This window comes from Dipodomys spectabilis, unplaced genomic scaffold, assembly GCF_019054845.1.
Source record: "Dipodomys spectabilis isolate Male_0828 unplaced genomic scaffold, ASM1905484v1 ptg000023l, whole genome shotgun sequence".
Classification (NCBI taxonomy): Eukaryota; Metazoa; Chordata; class Mammalia; order Rodentia; family Heteromyidae; genus Dipodomys; species Dipodomys spectabilis.
The window spans coordinates 3,587,471-3,608,284 of NW_024870700.1; the positions used below are offsets into that span (position 1 = coordinate 3,587,471).

At 45.9% G+C, this 20,814-nt stretch overlaps 1 protein-coding gene across 1 annotated transcript in view; it reads left to right on the forward strand.

Annotated features, from left to right (window-relative positions):
* Positions 1 to 2,082: 2,082 nt before the first annotated feature.
* Kirrel3 (kirre like nephrin family adhesion molecule 3) overlaps positions 2,083 to 20,814 on the forward strand; it is a 562,024-nt gene continuing 543,292 nt past the window's right edge. The window contains exon 1 of the mRNA XM_042674972.1: positions 2,083 to 2,187. Coding sequence (XP_042530906.1) covers positions 2,133 to 2,187 — 55 coding nt within the window. The 5' untranslated portion in view covers positions 2,083 to 2,132. The remainder of the gene's footprint in view (positions 2,188 to 20,814) is intronic.

A 20,814-nucleotide genomic window follows, 5' to 3' on the forward strand; every position in this document is an offset into this window, starting at 1 on the left:
TTGTTATACCCCGCTAATAGACTAAGGCCACACAGACACATTGCTCCTGTATCTTGTTTGTTAATTCAGCTGATGGGTAGCCTCTTTCTTGCCCTCATAATTTCTGATGCTCAGCATTTCCCCTTCCCCATCGCTTCCAAGCTGGTTTACAAATTTCCCTTTGATATGTTTAACAGTCTCTAAGGGATGCAGTTAAATAAACTATTAAGTTAAGAATAGAAAAGTCAACAAAGCAGACACCTACTAATTTGTAGATCTTGGATGGCAACTACCAGCATGCACCGTTGTGGTGACATCCTTCTTTCTTCATAAATACTAAAGGATCATCTTTTTAAATGTAATATCTCACATGGAAGTTCAGAGTTGAAATATGCTCTGCAGCTAGCAAAACCCCCAGTCGGAGATAATGAGGGAAGAGAGACCAAGAGGTTCCTGCCCCAGACCTCCCCAAGTTCCTGTGACTAAAGAAAGTCACGATTAGTTTTATAATTGAGTATTAAATGCCATATATCAAGAAAGCATTCTTTCCTTCTCCTCCCTCTTTGCTTCTTCTTTGCCAACTTAATGTACGACTGCATATATTTATATGTTGCTTTGTAATATCACTGCAGTTTGTGTCTTGGGTGTGTATACTTTGCCCTCACTCTACATGTGAACTCCTGAAAGCGTGGGCTGTATCTACTATTTATTTCCCCCACCCACCCTGCAACTGCTTATATTCTAGGCATGCCTAAAAGGTCTAGCAGATAAAAATAATCCAAGATAAATTCATGTTGATATACTGAAGGAAATAGAGTTTGATTTGAGTGTGGGTTTCATGACAGGCAAAAGACCTGCAGGCTCTTAGGAGACCATTGCCTGTGACCTTGGCCTCTCCTTCACAACCAGACTCCCAACACCTTTTAGAGAAAAGCCACAGTTGAAGTGATGGAGTGTTTATGAAGAGAGACGCTCCGAATGCAAAGAGACAGGCTGCTCCCCTGTCCTTGTTAAGAAATACACAGACCAGGATAATAATAATAACAAATAGGTATGTGTCACACACCTACTTATTTTCCCTCTCCTTCCTGCATTTTGTTTTCTAGGAGCAATGCAAAGCAAACTGAGATCCAAACGTTCAGCTTTTATTATCTTCTTCCTTTAGAAAGTCTCCAAAAAAAAAAAAAAAAGCAAATGCTTCATCTCAACTCCTGAGCCCTGGCTGGACACATTGGCCAAGTCTTTGCTGGAAGAAGATTCTCCCCCCTCCCCTGCAGCACCCCCCCCCCCCAGTTTTCAATCCCTTATACAGACGCGAAGCATGTACATTTTAATGCATGCCCATGCACACCCGTAACTTCAATCCCGTTAAACAACATTACATACATCTTGTGGACAGAAATTAAAAAAAAAAAAAAAAAAAAAAACTCAAAGCTTTACTCCGGGCTCGCGATGCTTTTTGGAGCCATGGTGGGGACCAAACAGCTAAATATCCCACAATTTAGGGAAGAGAACACAACCTCCCCCCCCCCTACTCCTGGCTTGCGCGCGCGCGCGCACACACACACACACACACACACACACTCACACTCACACACACACGCGCGCGCGCGCACACACGCCCGATCTGCAAAGCTGTCCCCCCCCCCCCCCGTGTTTCCTCTTTAATTATGACCTGTTTCCCCTCCCTCTCCCCCCCTCCCCGCCCCAGCCTCAGTGAAAGGAGCCCTTCTGTCACTCCTCACTCGCTCGCTGGCTGGCTGTGGGAGGAGCCCGCCGGAGGAGGAAGCCGTGTGCCTGGGATACCAAGAGCCAGAGAATGGATCTGCTCCGAGCGGGGACCTTGCTGAGAAGCCGGGCTTCCCGAGGAAGCTGAGAACAGCCGGTCGGCTTCAGCTGGCTGCGGATACCCGGGAGGCACAAAGAGATCGGAGGAGGGAGAGAGGGGGGGAGATTGAGGGGGTGGGGGGGCGGGCTGGAGGGAGGAGGCACGGACGGACCGAATGACAGACTGGCTGGCCGATGGTCGGCGCGAACCGGAGCAGATCCGCGGCCAAAGGCTGAGCACCGGGAGCAGCCCAGCCTCGGAGGTCCAAGAGAAAACTAACTGCACCCCCAAGTTGCCCCGCCGGCTTGCCTCGCTGCGCTGAGGAATGAAACCTTTCCAGCTCGATTTGCTCTTCCTCTGCTTCTTCTTCTTCAGTCAAGGTAGGATCTCAGCGCTGTTGGGGCTTGGGGGGGCAAAGTCGGAGAGGTTTGAGAGGAGGGCGCCCGAGGAGGCAGGAACAGGAATGGGGGATGTTTAGGGGCGCGGGGGGTTAGACAGGCTTGGGAAACTCGGGCTGGTGGACAGGCGCTGCGAGGTGGTTTCTTTGCCTGTGCAAATACAATGTAATGGCACTGTGCCTGTGCCTTTGGAAAAGCAAGGGGTTCGGGGGCCTGGAAGGGGGAAGGGGAAGGGAGACGACTTTCTTGTCTCACTTGTCAACATCCCTTTTGCACTCGCCCATGCAGATGAGTTCTTTGGGCACCAGGTGTGTGCATGAGGTCGTTTCTCCATTTGCCATTCCATTCCCAACTTCTGGGTGCCTCCTCTTCGAGCCCAGGCTGGGGAGTTAGAGAAGCCTGACTTAGCTGGAGATTTTGGCTCCATGGGAAGGTCGAACTTGGCCAAGGGTGTGTGGTTACAGAAGAGGGCTGTTGTTGTTCTGGAGACTTCTTGGGTGTGCATGGGTTAAGACCTGCGAGTAATCTGTGAAGAGTTTCATTCGATGTTACAGAGGTCCTTGAACAAGGCTGAATTCAAGGATCCTACCACAGTCCTGGATTCAGGATATAAAAGAGAAGTTCGTCTCCCGTGCTGATTGCTTCCATTCTTCAGCCAGGCAGGGGCAGAGAAGTGGCCGAACTCTTGGGAAAGAACTTTGCCACTTCTAGGCTCTTGGCCACTGAAAGCCTCCGGGCTGGACTTGGTGGTTGGGAGAGGAGAGGAATTCTGGAGAAGGACTGTAAGTGCCTACTTAGCTAAAGGCATCAGAAGTCACCTGTGGAATTGAGTTGGAAGGGGACAAGTAAACCAGTTCCTTTCCCACTCTTTTGGAATATGCCAGTGCCGCCTCTGCCATCTGAGGCAGCATTTGTGCCAGGCAGCACCGCTCTTAGAAGGGACAGGACTCTCTCGGAAAAAAAAAATCCACAACAGAGCAAGTCCATCTGTTGATTAAATGAAGGGTAAAAGTTTTCAGGAAAGCAGAGCATCACCACGGGTGGCTGCTTTTGCAAGCAAACGGCATGTGTCCCTTGCTTCCAGTCAGATTGAAGCCAAATGTAGCAAAAGCAGGCCTCCTTCCTCCCCTCTCCCACTGGTCCTGGTGGTGGCTGTTCATGCAGCTCAAACTTTGCTAATGATCCTCCCAATGAAACTTAACTGGGTTCTTCCCCCATAGGAGTTGTGGATAATGGCTGTGCATAATGTGTGTATACACACACACACACACACACAAACACACACACACACATGCAAGCTTGTGTGTCCATATTGTTTCGTGCATCTCACTGGGGCTTCCTATAAGCAGCAGGAAGATAAATTGCCTCCCTCAGAGTTTCCAGACTGAATGAAGTACTATCACAGAACACTGGTATAGAGACAGATAGGGTTATGTTACTGTTTTGTGAGATTACCCTCTTTCTTGGATGTGTCTGTGTGCTTGCTCATGCATATACACACACCCACAATACAAACACACATTCACGTGCATGCATATGCACACTGACTTCCATTCTTTTTTGCCTCTTTCTCACCAATTCATTCATCTGAGAAGAGGAAGGGATCTTCCCACCAACCCCTACCTTTGTAGTGTATGTGCACGCATGCACACACATACACACATTTGCATGGGACTATGCAATTATTAGCCAGCCTACTGTATTTTGGGGGTGCTTGATTGCACTTCCTCGCTACCATGAGAAGCCTATAGTTAGTTGTCTAAGTGCTTCCCCCTCCGTTGAGCCATTATGGTATGCATTTCAACTGAGCTTACTCCTTTCTCAAGACCAAACTCCTTTTCTTGATGGCCTCCTATGAATCTTTAAATATTTCCCTACAGTGGCTAAATGCTCCATTTCATCTACCCTTAGCCCTGAGGCCAGTAGAAAGAAACTATAGCATCAGAGCACCCAAGTGTTCTGAGTTTGGCCAACAATGCATAATCCATGGACCCCTCAGATGTGGCCAGTCAGAATACCAATATAGCAGCATAAACAATGTCTTCCTATTGCAATTAAAGGCCAAGGGGGAAGATGATTGATGGACTTCATTATGATGTGATATGAATAGCTTTTGAATTGATCCATGCGTGTGTGTGCTTTTTTTTTTTTTGAAAATGTTGTTTGGAGTATTGTGAATTCCCTCAGAGGAGTCTACTCAACCTTCCTTCTATAGCTGCTTAGCTCCAGTATTGGTTTTCGACCCTACCTGGTGTTGTGTACTCATCCAGCTACTGGATAGAGAGCAGAGCCGCTTTCAACAGGACATCAAAGGACTAATCCATGCGGCTCTATGTAGCCTCCACTGTGCTCCCCCCACCCCGACCCCGGACTGAGGATGAAGGTTGCAATATGGACACACTCCAGCCACCCCTACAGAGCATCCTGCCTGACCCCTACCACCCTCCTGAACCCTTATCTTCCCAGGATGCTTTTCCAAGGAAATGTGAAGAGAGTCAGGGTAGAGCTTCCCCCCACCAAAAAAAGAGAAACAAGTGTCCAGGGTCTCTTTAAGACCTTACCTGGCATACTAGCAACATGGCCATCTGCTACCCAACACCTTTCACTGCTTGAGTTCTGGGAATACAGTTCCTAAGCTTCCTGCCTCACAGGATCTCCAAACACTGTTCTCAGAACTTTAATAATAAACATGAAGATGACATCCAAAATCCACTTCAACCATTCCCCCCTACACACCTCCGATTGGTTGAATAGTCACCTTTACTTTTCCCTTGCTCCATAAGAGAGAGCAAAAATTAATGTATAATGAATGTCAATAATATGCTGTGTCCTTATTCTTTCAAAGTTGGGGCTTCTGGTATAGACTGAGATCAAATATTTCTTTATCTTTCTTAAGGTGGCAGTAGAAAGGCTAAATGGCATTCCTCCATTCCCACTCCTGCCAAACGTCCCTGGGCTTGGCTCCCAGTGGGGGATGGAGAGCTGCCAGTGTGTGCTGTTTGTGGGTTTCTCTCTTGCTGGGGATGCCTCTTCCTTCAGCTGTCAGGACGTTCGTGCTTTGTACCGAGAGGGATAATGTCACAGCACAATTTGCCTCCTGTGGAGAAACGGCATGTTCTGCCCCTGGGTGAAGAAGAATCGATTCTCTTGTCATCCATAAACTTAGAACTTGCCATATATATATATGTTCCCCTTTACCCACAACTATTTCCTTCCCTATCCTCCTTCATCCTGTCCATCCTGCACACACACACACACACACACACACACACACACACACACACACACACACACACATCTCAGGTAGCTTTGGAGGATCGTGTCTCAGCATGGACTGGAGACCTCCTGCTTCCTATCACATCTCCAGTTTTGACAGAGTTTGTGGGTGGGGTGTGCAATCATGCAGACTTGGTGGCTTCGGCTTCAGAAGAGAGGCAATTTCTCCACTCTGACATTCTGCACGGTATTCCCAGAGTGCTCCCCCTTCCCGCCCCCCTGCCCCGGCTTAGTGCCTTGATGCTCACAAGATTGCATTCTGCTGGACCCAGATGACATGTTGGCTTTGCACATGCGTTTTGATACTCTGAATACTTCCAGATGAGACTGAAAACTGTCACCTGTTCATGATTCCTTAAGCTGAGGATTTGGGGAGGGGGGGTATCTTTATGGAGAAAGAATCTAAGCAGCCAATGTGCTGTCCTGACTGGCAGGAAACATTCAAATGACAATGATGTGGTCATCTGATGGAAACTGCTATGGCCACCTGAATCTCCAAGGGGACAAAGTATATTGAGTAGCCAGCAGGGTGAACCAGGGTGTGTGGAGAGAGCTGGCCGGGGTCCAGTAGACCACATGGGATGGAGGACGGACTGTGGGAAGCAAGTTGCCAAGAGCAAAGGGAGAGGAGAAGAAAGGAGGGGCACCAGAAAGAGAACATGCCCACTTCATAAGTGACCCAAAGAAAAGGGAGGAGTGGAAAGGCTTCGACCGGAAGGATCAGAAAAAGAAACTGGGGGAGAGAGTAGCAACTTTGGAAACATTTGACCTTATCCAGAAATGTCATATAACAAAGATGCATGCCCTCCCTGGCAGTCTGGAAGAGGAAGAATCATTTCTTTTGTCCTGGAAAGTTAATCCACAGTGTACAAGACTGTAGGACAATGGGTTTTCTAAAAACACATCTTCTGGATGGAGACCCCGGAGGGCATGTTTATGGGGTGTGGGTTGTTCTGCTTTCCTCCTAACTGGAAGCCCTCAAGGATCAACCCAGACCTATTGAAAATGGAAGAGGAACACCCCAGGGGGAAGAGAGTGTGGGTGTGGTCAACGCCTTTGGATTGCACTAAGAGGATACCACCATGGCCCCCCTCTTGAGTGTATGAAGGAGGATCTGGCTTGGAACATGGCAGCAGTGAGCTAGGCATGGTACCAAAGAACAGCCCTGCTGGTGTGTGCCTGTGTTGGTGGAAGCCAGGGCCAGCAGGAGATGGGGTGGAGCAAGGGATTAGGCCTGAAGATGCAATTTTTTCCTTTTTGTTCAGCCCAGTGGGGGTGACTTAGACAGTATTATACTGCAAACCCAAAAAAAGCATATGAATAATCCAGAGTGAATTCAAGAGATTTCAATAGCAAAATAATAACAATACTAATGATACCTTTGATTTGTGGAGTACTTTTCTTCCAAGGAGATAAAAAGATAAACTGTTTTGGAAACATGAACAAGGAAAAAGAAAATTGCCTGTGATAGAGGAGTGGGGAGAAGGGCCAAGAACACTTGTTTTAGCGTCTGGATGTAGATCGGAGGGGGGACAGGGAGGTGGGGAGGAGTGAGATGGACAGAAGCATTATTTTTCAGTTACAATCCTTGTCTTTGAGGATGCTATGGTGACTTTTGGGTGTAAGAGGGAGGTGTTTTTGATTTTGCTTATTTGTTTTTAATCAGAGTTGGTCAGGAGACAGGGCGACCCCTGAAAGCAGCCTGTAACCTGGAAATGGAAATACTTAAATTCAGTATCTGACGAGTTCAGAATGATCATAAGCTTGCACAGAAATGTTGACTTTGAGGGTGCTTTCGCACCCGTTTGCAGACAGGCTACTGGAGTCCCAGTTTTCCCTTCAGGCTAATGGACATCCCAGAATGTGTGAAGCAGGGATTGGCTTAGAAGTTGCAGCATGGAGGTAGGGAGGAGGGATTGTCTGTTTCCTGGGGCTTCATGTCCCATCAGCCCTTATCCACAAGTGCAGGAAGAGCAAAGCCTGCCAGCATCACAGCCCGCTTTGCCATAGCTTCTCCCTGCATTGTAAATAGAGCGGGTTTTATTTCCAGTTAGGAGAATGAAGCAAGTGCTGCCTGTGTGGTAATACAGAACTATTCCATATGCCATCACATGTCATCTGCCTTTCCCAAGGGAAAATGCGAGATTTCGCCAGTTAGGTGTGCATGTCAAGTGAGACTCTAGCTGCCTGGATCACTGGAATGCCTCTCTCCCAGGAAAGCAAGGAATAAGCGCCGTGCCCTGCTTTCTGCCAGAAGCTATGTGTGTCTGTGTGTGTGTGTGTGTGTGTGTGTGTATGTTTGTTTGTTTTACTAAACATGGCAGGGCTTCCACTCCCAGCCTCCCTCAGAACCCACTCCAGTGCCATGGAGTTAGGAGTCCATGTTAGGCTTTGCCATGTGTCCTTTGTCCCATTTATCATGAACTGTCTTTTACTTTCTGCTTCTAATTCACTGAAGGAGCTAAGGACCCAGTACTCATCTCTCTCTCTCTCTCTCTCTCTCTCTCTCTCTCTCTCTCTCTCTGTGTGTGTGTGTGTGTGTGTGTGTGTGTGTGTGTGTGTGTGTGTATGGGGAGTGTTTCTCTTGCCACTTCTCCCAATGGTAAAAATGAGTATTCTGGCTGTATACTTCTAGAAGTCAGTAAATGTCAATATTGGATAAGTGTTTCCTTCCTATCACTGCAATTTAGCGTAAGCTGCTTGGAAACAAATGTCTTTGTAAGCATACAGTGTTTCAGTGAGTACACAGTCAACACCACTATGAGGATTAAATAAATGTCAGCTTTCCCCCTGGTACGCTTGGTAACAAGCTGGAAGCCTTGGAAATAGTGACCAGCATGGGTGGATCCAGTGCCTTTCTGAGTTCTTCTCCTGGGTCCCCTGTAGGACTCTCCACAGAGTGAGAGGAGGACCACCATCCCAATCTTTCATGAAAAACAAACAAACAAACTGCCAATTAATGATAAGGACCCACAGACCCTCCTCTGGGGAGTGTTCTGTACAACAGAGATACCTTTCCATACCTTCCTGACCTGCCACTGTATACACTCATGCGAAAACACAAGCCCACCGCACTTGCTGTGAAGGTAGAATATCTTTGGAACTCTGAGCAATTCAACCACTTCCCTCACATGGATAGTGCACATTGCCCCTCATCTTCTACTGGCTGCTTGTGGCCTTAAAGGCAAAGCTAAGCAGACATATCTGAAATTGGTTTTAATTGGACCTAAACTGCCGGAGCCTGGGTGTATCCATTTTAGACGTACCCAGATGGACTAATTTCTGAGTCTGCATGCATTGGATGGTGGTTGCAAGTTCAGATTCTCTCTAAGAATTGGAGAGTATCAGAAGCTGGGAGTTGTAGCAAATACAAAGTCATTTTCCCCAGATGCTCCATTGAGTCTGGTGTTTTGATGACTCAAGTGTCTTGCTCCTTCTTTCATGATCAAATAGCATTTTGTGACACTGAAGCTCAGCTATTAGACACTCAATGAACACTCACTGTGAACCTACTATGTGGTAGGCGCTGGGTCAGAGGGCTTGGAGGCCAAGATAGCTGAGACATTCTACGTTTCTACCCCAGGTCTCTCTGGCTTGGTAGGGAACAGACATGTCCATTGGGTTACAGTAGGATGGGTTCAGAATCATCACTTTGAGAACAAGTGGAATTGACCAAGGCATCAGAAAAGGCGAAATGGAGGAGGGGGCAATTGTGTTGATCTTAAAGGATGACTCAAAGTCCCTCAGATAAAAACATGGGGTGGAGCCGGGCACTGGTGGCTCACGCCTGTAATCCTAGCTACTCAGGAGGCTGAGATCTGAGGATCGCGGTTCAAAGCCAGCCCGGGCAGGAGAGACCGTGAGACTCTTATCTCCAATAAATCACCAGAAAACCGGAAGTGGCGCTGTAGCTCAAGTGGTAGAGCGCTCGCCTTGAGCTGAAGAGCTGAGGGACAGCGCCCAGGCCCAGAGTTCAGGCCCCACAACCGACAAAAAAAAAAAAAAACATGGGGTGGTCCAGGCTATTATTTATGAATTGACACAAAAGCAAGAAGACAGGACAGAATGTGATGTGTGCAGAAGACTGGTGGGGTGAATGACTAGAATGTGGGTGAGTTAGGTAACAAGGCAGAAAATGTGGAAAGGATCACTGGTGGGTGGTCAAGGACAGGGTGGTAAATTTTTTGAGAATGAGCTGAAAGAATTAAGTCGATACTTGTAAGGAAAAAGAACCATGGTTAGTCATTTTTGGGGGGTCTATAGTCCTCTCTGTCATGGGCTTGAGGGACCCACATGTTATTTATTTTACTTAGTATTCCCTGTGTTTCAGATAGAGATGAAAAATGTAGAAGTGAGTGGAAATATCTCTTCCTTCATAGCTGGTATATAGAGGGGTGGAAAAGTGAGCTGGAGAAGAATAATGGGGAACCGATCTTACCAGTTGGTCTGCATTCTAGAGCGGGAGGCAGAGGGACAGAGGCTGATAACAGAAAGGGAAAGCTTAAGAGAAGTATGTTAGATAGAGAATGTGGAAAAGAATACAGACTGTCCAGAAACAGGATTGCTGTGCCTTCTGGGCCATTAGTGGATGGGATGATTGGAAGAATAAGATTTACTTAGTGCTAGGACCCCATGGAGGTTGAGGAGATGGAGGAAGCCTACTATAAAGGACGAGGAGAAGACCAGAAGGATAGACAAATCAGGAAGAGTAGGACAGCAAGATACCTGCGAACATTCTGTTGATGATGTCTTTCTTGCTCTCAAGAGAAGACTAAGCTGTACTGACTTGGGACAAATAAGGTTACACAGCAAATGATTCTATTCAGAGATGTAAGAAATGCTCTACAAGACTGGTGTGCCAACTACTGTTCATTCAAGAGAATGCCATCAGATCTACCCGTGCACTCTGCCCTCTGGCCTGTTCTCTTTACCATTTGTGGGGGTTGGCAGAGCAAACGCAATGGAGAAATGTCAGGTGACATTTTTGAGAGTGTGGATATTTAAGTCGTATGCCTAAGGTCAGCCCACTGAGCAACCTCTCATTGCTGCAAGTGTTTTAAGAGAAGATTTAAGATCCTCAGGAACAGAGGACCCTACACTCTTAAGAAGTGGGTTAAGAGTAGACTATGTGACACCAAAGACTCCCCAACTTTACAATTTCCTGAGTAGTTTCTCTTAGAAACAATCAATGGATTTATTTTGAATAACACACTGAAGAAGTTAGATGATGTGCTCTCTGTCTGACTGTCTGTCTCTCTGTGTCTCTGTCTCTCTCTGTCTTTCTCTGTCTCTCTCTCTGTCTGTCTCTCTGTCTGTCTGTCTGTCTGTCTGTCTGTTTGTCTGTCTGTCTCTCTCTCTCTCTCTCTCTCCAAGCATGTTTTCTTTTAGGCACCTGGACAAATTCCTCTGGTTCTAATTGGTGGTGATGGTAGCAATGGTGAACAACTATTATGTGTTGATCATGACTGTGATGATAATTTAATTAGCAGCAGTATAAAGCATCATAAGTTACAAAGTAGAACTGCCCAGGCCATACCTCATTTCATCACCGTGACAGACGTGGGTAAGATGCTATCCTGTCCCTTGTGTCGCAAAGGTCTTCCTCCCAATCCTGCCTTTCAGGATGCAGTCATGGTATAAGACAGGCCACAGTGATAGAATCTGTTGGCCTCTCTAGCACCCAGGCATAGGGCTGGACTTTAGGGGTTCCCTCTGAATATCAAGAGGCTGAGCCATGGAGTTGACCTTCAAACAGTAACTCAGCACTGAGCTCTATTTCTTTTCATGCCAGACTTGGACTGAGGTAGTCCTTCATCTGTCTGGCATCCAGCGTGAGCCCTTGAGGGCTCAAGACTTCCAGGCCTTGAGCTTTGGAAGTGACAGAGCCGAACAGTAATCAAGGACACGCCATTGAGGTAGCTCATTTTGTCACTCCCCCTTTTCTCTCTCTCTCCCTCCCTGCCCCCCCCCACACACACTGCAAAGAAGCAAGGCACTTTCCTCTTAATTGGTTGATTAAATTCATCTATGCCTTTTTAGCATTGCTGGGGCCTGGCACACAATTGGGCTCCTATATAGATGGCTATGAATACATGTCGAAACATCAGGTGCAGCATGAGGAGTAATGAAAGAAGAGGAAGAACCTGAGACACAACCTAGGCAGGAATGTGGTGGGCCCCCCCCACACACACACACCTGGAGTCAGAGGAAAGCTTAAATTGTATTTAAAGTTTGGTCTTTTACAGAGGGAAGTGATTCCTCTCTGACAAAGGCTTGGATGCCCATTAGGTCACCAGGGACAGTGGCAGGAGAAACTTCCTCTGGCATGCCACCCACTCCTGAGCTTCGGCAAGAAACCATCGCGCCCTTCTGTTCTTTCGTGCATGTCAATGCCCATTTCTGTCAATCACCTGCAAATGTCACAGGTGACTCCACTCAGGTGCAGTGTGACAGTCCACCTGTCACCCTTGGCAATGCTGGGAGCTATGACAGCTTCGGAGTCACACTGGGGCCTGGTTGGCTCACTGTGCAGGTGTTGAGGGGACTGAAAGTTACAGCATGAACACATCATCACACACAAGGGCTCTCATCCTCTGCTGCCTCGCTTCCCTGGTGGCTAAGAAGGAGAGATCACCAGTGAATCCCCAAATAGCTTTGTTGCCCATGTTCTGGGACCTGCACTTTTCTATGCCTCACTTATAGATACTGGGGTCTGCTCTAGCTCCATAGGGTGCTACATTTCTCCAGGGTGCTGGTCTCTGAAGCCTTCTTCATACACAGGATGCTGCATCCGTGGGGAAGGGCAAGGGCTGAGAAAAGATTCTTTCCTAGTGGCTTCTTTCTCCAGGAAAATGATGGAATGTTTTGGCATCTGCCTAGTGAAGACTGTGGTTCCGAAGTCAGCCTGATGGTGGCAGCAGCTGCGCTTGCAAAGCCCAGGAGTAAGTGAACCCAGAGCCGGGCCACTGAGGGAGTCCCTGTGGTTATAGGAGCTGGGTGCCTGAAACTGAAGCTGGGAGGCAGTAGGCACCGAGCTGAGAGAAGGCAGTCAGTGGGCTCTGGGTGGTGAGGCCAAGGACTCCTCTGGGCAGTCGCTGGCTCTCCCTCCCTGGAGGCTGGGGTCCTCTCTCCTGAGTCTGCTGGGTGAGAGCTGTGGTAGGAGAAATCCTTAGGAAGAAAGGCTGTGGGCCAGGTGAGCACAATTAAACATGTCCCAAGAGGCTCAGAAAGGGTGCACACCAGGGAGTGAGGAACCACAGCTCCCTGCAGTTGCTCTTCAGGGGGGGGGGGGGGGGGCTGTTTCTCCTGTGTGTGCTGAGTGACATCCCTCCCCACCAGAAGCCCCTCAGCCTGCAGACTCTAGGCTTGTGCCCAGGGACCCTGTCCCAGGTATCAGCCCCATTCACAACCACAGAGCCCAGACCGCTCTGCTCCTATCCCACGCGGAGAAAGCAAACAGACAGACACTACAATGACCTGGCCCTGCCTGGCTCATCTGTTTTCACATCTGGATAGCGATACAAATTTCTCTGTTTTTGTTTGTTGTTTTTTAATTTTAATTCTTTTTCAATTGTCTTTTGTAGTTGTGCAGAGGAGTTTCAATTCAACCTGTCAGTTGATGAGTACAATGAATCTTGATCAATGGCACCCCTGCCATTGTTAGGGCTCATCTCTGTCTCTCTGTCTGCCTGTCTGCCTGTCTGTCTGTCTGTCTCTCTCTCTCTCTCTCTGTCTCTCTCTCTCCCTCTCAACTCTACCCATACCCTCAAGTTACCTGGTCCCATTTTCACATATGCATATTGAAAAGGATGATTACGTCTTCCCACCCTTCCTTTCTCCGTCTGTCTGCACTCCATCCCTTGCATTTCCCCCGCTACGCATTCTGACAAAACATACTTCAGCTTCCTGGTACTCATTTTGTTAAACTGTAAGTTTGTTGTTCAAAGGATGGATGCCACTAGAATCCTCCCCTTCAGAAATACTAGTATCTAATGACACCATTATTGGGGGAAAAAGAAAGAATTCACCATGATCTGCAGCTATTAGAAAGTTTGTCATTCTGGACAAGGGACCAGGACAGGAGGAAGGTATTCTATGCTCTACAGAAGGGAATGATAGAGAGGTGCTGGTGACCCCAAGAACTCACCATCATCTTTTCCTAACTTTTGAGAATTATGAGACCCCAGAGTCGATTCATATGCAGCAACTAAGGTGTAGGGCGAAGGAGGAGGGCAAGACCACACCATCAAACGATCCACTCCCCTGCCTGATCTGCATGGCCTGAGTTGCTGGTTGCTTTGGCCCCTTATGTTGTCTGAGCTCTTCTGATACCATATGACCTTACTGTAGGTTTGGGCCATCAGGAGGATATTCCGTGCAGCTTGCCCACACCTACACACATCCGTCACCCGGCTCACCATCAAGGCATTGCTGCTGTCTCTGGAAGTAGGGGAGCTGCCTCCTGCCTGGTGGTCTTTATACTGCTCTTTCCTAAAGAGAGGGTGGTGGAGAGCAACAAAGATAAGGTTGATAGAGCTAGTGGCAAAGGACAGAAAACCTCGAGTATCTCTTATTCAGGAAGACTTTTATTTTTTTTTGCAAACCTTTACACACTGCAGTTTGATTGTCTGCAAGTCAGAGAGGGATCCTAGTGCATAGTGTGAGAAGTCGCTGGAAAATGATAGGGAATTAGCTCCTCCCCAAATTAAGCACTGTTATAGCCACAAGTTGTGTGACCAGGGTTGTGCTGCCTTCCAGACCCTTGGTTTGGCCTTTCTCCTCCCATTCACAAGACTTCCAGGAGGGCTTTTTAATCCCTTCCTGGAAAGCTGAGGTGAGGAGGGAGGGGGCTATAAGAAACACATCAAAGCAGTAACATTCCCTACATGCTGACCCTGAAGTCTGTGCTAGCTGAATGGGATCCAGTTATGGGAGGGGCCCTCCAGGTCTACATGCTGGTCCTCCGTTGAGCTTTGCACGCATTCCCTAACACAGTCTCCCATAGCATCTGACTAAAGTGGTGATCCCTGTACCCATTGGCGGATGAAAATGGGGCTTAGACACAATCTGGGCAGATCCCAGAGCTCTCGCTGTCAGTCCATTTGCAAAGGAATCCAGTCACAATGATGGGTATGTAGACTACTGTGTGACAGTCAGCAAGCCACAGAAACCTGGACCGGCCTGTGCCAAAACCTAGGACAGAGTTGTTTCTGTCTTCCCTTTCATCTGCTTGATCTTTCTTAACAGTTCTTTACAACTTTTAGCATGTGGATTGAAGAACTAATAACAATTTTTTAAACGAAAGGAAAACAAATCTACAATACAAAAGGCTGAGGGAGAGTAAGAGAAGCTTTTGTACGTGGCTAGTGAAAGCTTTCTCTCTACCACCCACCTGAGTCTGGTTCAGCTTAACATTTTGAGAGCCTAATGCTGATTTCTTAACAAGAACCCATCACATCCAGCTCCCTCCCTCCACCAGACACACATACATACACCCCAATGGGTTGTTGCTTTTTAACTAAACTCTATTTGCAGGGAAAGGTTAGCCTCTCCTCAGCTCTGTGCTGTAAGAAAGGGGCTATTTTACATAAAACGGCATTCCAGGACATCAAAACCCTCCTTTTTGTCAAGTCTAGAAGAGTAAAAATGTCAGGAAACGATGTGATTCTGAGATGATTAATAATGGTCGTTAAGAAGAAATAAAAAATATAAAAAAGCTCTTGGAACGCAGGAGAACCTGAATGTTGCTCGGCTTACGATTCTCCTCACTTTGGTTCTGGCAGACAGCTTACCTGGCATCGGAAATCATTGTGGAAGACGGCACGCATCTACCTAGGCCATGCTTAAAATCACAATATTGGCTTAAGATAGACACTTATGATAAACTAGCAAAACATGAAAGTTCTCTGAAAATTTTAGAGCACTCTTAGATGGAATCAGAGGAATGCAAGGGAAGAATGCAAGGCAGACAGATCTGGGCATGAAAGGCATTAAATTCATCCATTTTATTCAGTGGCCTGAGCCCTTCATCAGGGCACCCAGATCAGATCAGCGGGGTGCTGTCAGCTGTTACCAGGGATCCAAAGCCACATGGACATCCCTTTCTCTGGGTCTGAGCTTTGCCTTTGGTTACCTCTTCATCAAACCAGCACAAAGGAATTCGCAGGTACAAACCCATGCATTTTATGTGAAAAAAGAGCACAAAATACCATCCAGGCAAGAATAGTCCTCCTAGCCTCTGTTCCTCTGCTAAAACAATCAGAAACCTGCATTTCACTCTTTGTCATAGTAAACAGCTTTTCTAAAGCTGAATGCCACCAACTTAAAAAATATGTGCACTGCTTATTATTATTGTTGTTGTTGTTGTTGTCTTAGTTGAAGCCAAGTACTAGAGCCTCACACCTATAATCCAGGCTACTCAGGAGACTGATCTTTGAGGACCAAGGTTTGAATCCAGTCTGACAGTAAGGTCCATGAGCCTTGTATCTCTAACAGCCAAAAGCTGGAAGTGAGCTGTGGCTCAAGTAGGAAAGTCATAGTCTTGGACAGCTCCCAGGCCCTGAGTTCAAGCCCCAGTGTTCATTCTCTCTCTCTCTCTCTCCTTCTTTCTCTCCCTCTCTCTTTTTCTCTCCCTTCCTCTTTCTCTCTTTCTCTTTTTCCCTTTCCCCCCTCTCTTTTTCTCTCTCTTTACACTACTATAGAATCTTCTGGATTTTCTCACAGTTACAGAGGGGAAAGAAAGTTAAGGATCGATACATTCCTCTATTTGTAGGCCTGGACTTCATTTCTGTGTTCCTGGCAGGTGGCTCTTGAATATGTCAAAGGAAGTATTAGGTCCTTAATATTCTTCCCGGAGACTCTCTCTCAGTAGTCCTCTGTGTGAGCTGCAGGGCGGCATTTTCAGTGGCTGCAGCATTACCTGGGAAATGGTTAGAAATGCAAATTCTCAGGCTTCAGCCTCGGCCTTCTAAATCAGAGCCTCTGAGGCTTGCCCCAGGAACCCTGTTCCAGGGCCTCCAGCTGAGGAGCACTAAGCCCTGAGAAAGATGCCTGCTCATACCTGGATCGTATTACATGCCACACCTCCACCTCCACCTCCACAGGAACATCGCTGACACTGACTCCACAGGGAAGTCCAGAGTCGCTTCTAACCAGAGGATTTAAGGTGGCTCATGGGAGCTGCTTCTAAGAGTGTTTCTGTTATATTACCTTAGGGAGCTTGCAGATCGTGAAAATGAAGCTAAGGAGTTCGGCTCGCCCCGGATATAGGGAACAAAACTGATGACGAGATCAAGAATGTAGCATATGGAACATGGTAGCTTTGCCAGTTTGTCTTTAGTATCATTGCCTTCCTGGGAGCTGGCAGGAAATCAAGAGCATATCCTTGCAGTGTGACTTGCAGCCTGTCCCAGCTCTGTAGGACCCAGAGAAGCCATGCAATGATCTATGCTGACAAGAAAGAATGCATCCAGGCACCTCCATAGATTTCCTCCTACCTGCACTTTACGACATTTATTTTAAACTCAACACAGTACACTAGAGACACTCATGTCCATAAAGGATAGATTTCCTGCTTTGTATGTGAAGAGATTCAGGATATATATCATAATGTATCCAAGAATTCTTGTTCTGGTTTTTTTTTGGGGGGGGGGGGATCTTCAAGGTCAATACGACTACAGACATTGATATTCATTTCATTGTGAACTGGTATCTGCTAGCTGCTTACTGTCATTTTATTTTTCAATTCATAAAAAAGATGTTCTCATCACTAGACCTGTGGGCCTCTTTCTTCAACCCAAATCACTAAAGGGAAACCAAATGCATAAGCTGATGAATTCAGCAACCAAGAGGAGGGAGAGGGGGCCAGTGGTAGATTTAAAGGCACCCATACAACATTCTGTAGTTTGGATAGTGAATTTTTTTTAAAGGCCCATATGTTAAAGCTTGGTCTCCAGAGTTATGTTATGCAGAGGTAGTGGAATCTTTAAGACATGCAAGTTAATGGGAGGTCTTTAGGTCATTGTGGGTATGTCCTTGAAATTGATTGTGGAAACTTTGACCCCCCCCCCCCCCACTCTCTTTAACTCTTTGCCATGAGGGACCAATTTTTCTCTATTATAAACGTTCCATTGCCATATGCTGTCTGCTACAGACTTTGAAGCAATGCTGTCTGGCACAGTCATGGACTGGAACCTCCAAGCTGTGAGCCAACAGGAACTTCTCTCTTTACAAATTGATTATCTTGAGTATCAGTTATCGTGATGGAAAGTTAACTACCATAGCCCACAATGGCTTCTGTGCATGCCCTCTGCGCCCAGATGTCCGAAGGATGTAGAGCAACAGGCACAGGTGGTTGTTATGCTGGCTAGATGGGAGAGCTGGGTGGACAGAGAGAACAAAGAATGAGCCTCAATGTGAGAAATAGTTTGACCTTCAGATGCTTCAAAAGCCACAGCTTTATTTCTCCCTGATCCAAATGAAGACTAGGGCGGTGGGTGGGGGGTGAAGAGTGCTCCTTATCTTCACAAAAGCTCAGCAGTGAAGTTGGCCCTGCCACATGGGTAGATATGGCGGTATAAGGTTCTGTGTCTTCTGGGTTTTTTTTTTATCAGTCTGGTTCACCCCTTCCGAAGGACTCAGCTACATCTACCTGGTGTGGAAGTGTCCTTTGCCTTCCTCCCCAGGAGCTCAGGGAAGAGCCGCCCCTCCCACTTTCACAGCCCTCTCTGGAACGTTCTAGTAGTTATAATAGAACGATGGAGTGGCTTGTTTCCTACGGACTTCCCTTCCAGAACCTCTGGAAGGTCAGGGCTTGGTCATTTTGATTTTCTTGGGAAGTGTCTTGGTTGGATTTGGGTGTGCAGTGGGCTCTCAACACAATATTTATTATGATTATTATTATTGTTGTTGTTGTTATGATTAACATACATTTTTTTTGCCAGTCCTGGGGCTTGAATTCAGGTCCTGGGCACTGAGCTTCTTTTGGCTCAAAGCTAGCACTCTACCACGTGAGCCACAGAGCCACTTCCATTTCCAGCTTTTTCTGTTTATATGGTATTGAGGAATTGAACCCAGGGCTTCATGTGTGCTAGGCAAGCACTCTATCACTAAGCCACATTTCCAGCCCTATTAACATACATTTGTTATACAAAGGGATTTTCACTGTGATGTTTCTATGCATGTAAAAAATGTAACTAGATTAAACTCATCCTCTCTATCACTCCCCCGATCCCACTCCTTCTTACAACAGTTTCAACAAATTCCATTGTTCTGTTTTTATATGTGCAAATACAGTATGTTGATCATATTTATCCCTATCTACTGTCTTCATTAGCCCTTCCTCCTGTCACTGGTGCCCCCATCAGTCTGAGCTGGTTTTACTTTCCTGTCATTCAAGTATTTTTAGTATATTAAATTAAAATTAGTATAGTAAATTAAAATTTTAGTATATTAAATATACCCCAGGGAATTGCACCATGATATTGCAAATGTGTATATATTGTCTTTTGCTCAAAATATTTCTATTATTTTCTCTTACTCCACCTCCTTTTCCCTATTGATCAACAGTTTTTTTAGTTCCTTTTAGTTGTTTTCATGCATTGTTGAACTGTATTCTGAAATCATTCACCCTCTCTTCCTTTTTCCCATTCTCCTTCCTCTTCCCCTTATCTTGCTACATATCCGTGTGTGTGTGTGTGTGTGTGTGTGTGTGTGTGTGTGTGTGTGTGTTTGTGTGTGTGTGTGTGTGGATTTATGAATATGTACATCTTTTTGGTCTAGCTTCCACATAGGAATGAAAACATGGTATTTCGCTTTCTGAACTTGAGTTAGCTCATTCAATATGATGTTCTCCATTCTCCTGAAAATGACATGACTCACTTTTTTATGGTTGTGTGATATTCTGTGGTGTATATGTACCATATCTTTTTTATTCATTCACCCATTGTCAGCCAATTCCACCATTTGGCTATTGTGAGTAGTGCTTCAATAAACATGAGCATACTTCATGCATACTGATTTACTCTCTTTCAGATACATGGTCCTATAAGATCATAAGGTATGTGTGTACTTTTAATTGTTTTTTTTTGGGGGGGGAAGCAACCTTCATACTGATTTCCATAATGTTTGCACTATTTTACATTCCATGGAACAACATAGTAGTGTTCCTTGTTTGCTTAATGATTGTCATTCAGGCTGGGGTGAGAGAATCTCAGTGTGGTCTTGATTTGTGTTTTTGTAGCTATGGCTGTTGAACATTACTCCATGTGTCTATTAGCCATTTGTATTTCCTCTGAGGACTGCCTGTTCAATTGCCTTCCCCACATATTAATTAGATTATTTATATTTTGGCTGCTCAATTTTTTTGAACTCTTTATATATCTTAGGTATTAATCCTTTATCTGTTGAATAGCTGGTGAAGATTTCCTTCCATTTCTGTGGATTGTTTCTTAGTCTGGTAATTGTTTCTTTTGCTGTACAGAAACTTTTTAATTTGATATAGTCCCAATTTGTCAATTCTTGTTCATGTTTTCCAGGCAATTGAAGTCCTCTTCAGAAAATAATTACCTGTGCCTATAACTTCCAGGCTTTTTCTGCATTAGATTTAAAGTTTCAAGCTTTAGTCTGAGTTCTTTGATCTATTTGGAGTTGATTTTGTACAAGGTGAGAGATAGGGGTCAAGTTGCAGTCTCTTGCAAGTGAATAACTAGTTTTCCCAGCACTATTTGTTGAAGAGTCCCTCTCCAGTATATGTTTTTGGCTCTTTTGTCAAAAATTAAATGTCTGTAAGGTGCATTTCCAGTATTTCTTATGCAGGGAAAGAGTATCATGTGTCAGTGATTTTGGGTAGTGTCTATCTTTCTGTGCCCTGAATTTTACTTGCCAGCCCATGGAAGTGCTTTATCAGAGATCTTGCTCTATTTATCACAATTATTACCTTTTACAACTAGAGTACCTGTGAGCACCAAGTACTCCTTAGGGAAAGGGGATAATAATTTAATTTCTCTTTGCATTTATATAGTACTTACAGTTTCTAGAATGCTTTCACATTTATTATGGTCTTCCTCCCTAAATCAGCTCTTGTCTTGCTTTAAAAAAAAATAAAAACGAAGAAAACGAGCTCAAGTACACTGTAGCCTCTCTAAGGTCACAAAAGATAGGAAGTGTGACCATGGACATGAAAACTCAGTGGTTCTAAGTCTGAGCCCTATTGATTGCCCCAGGGCCCTCCTCTAGGTCTTCTCCCTAGATTCTGCCTCTAGGAGTATATACCTGAGGCATTTCCTAAGTCTTCCTATGAAGACTGGTGTGTTGAATAGCTCCTTGAGAATTGGA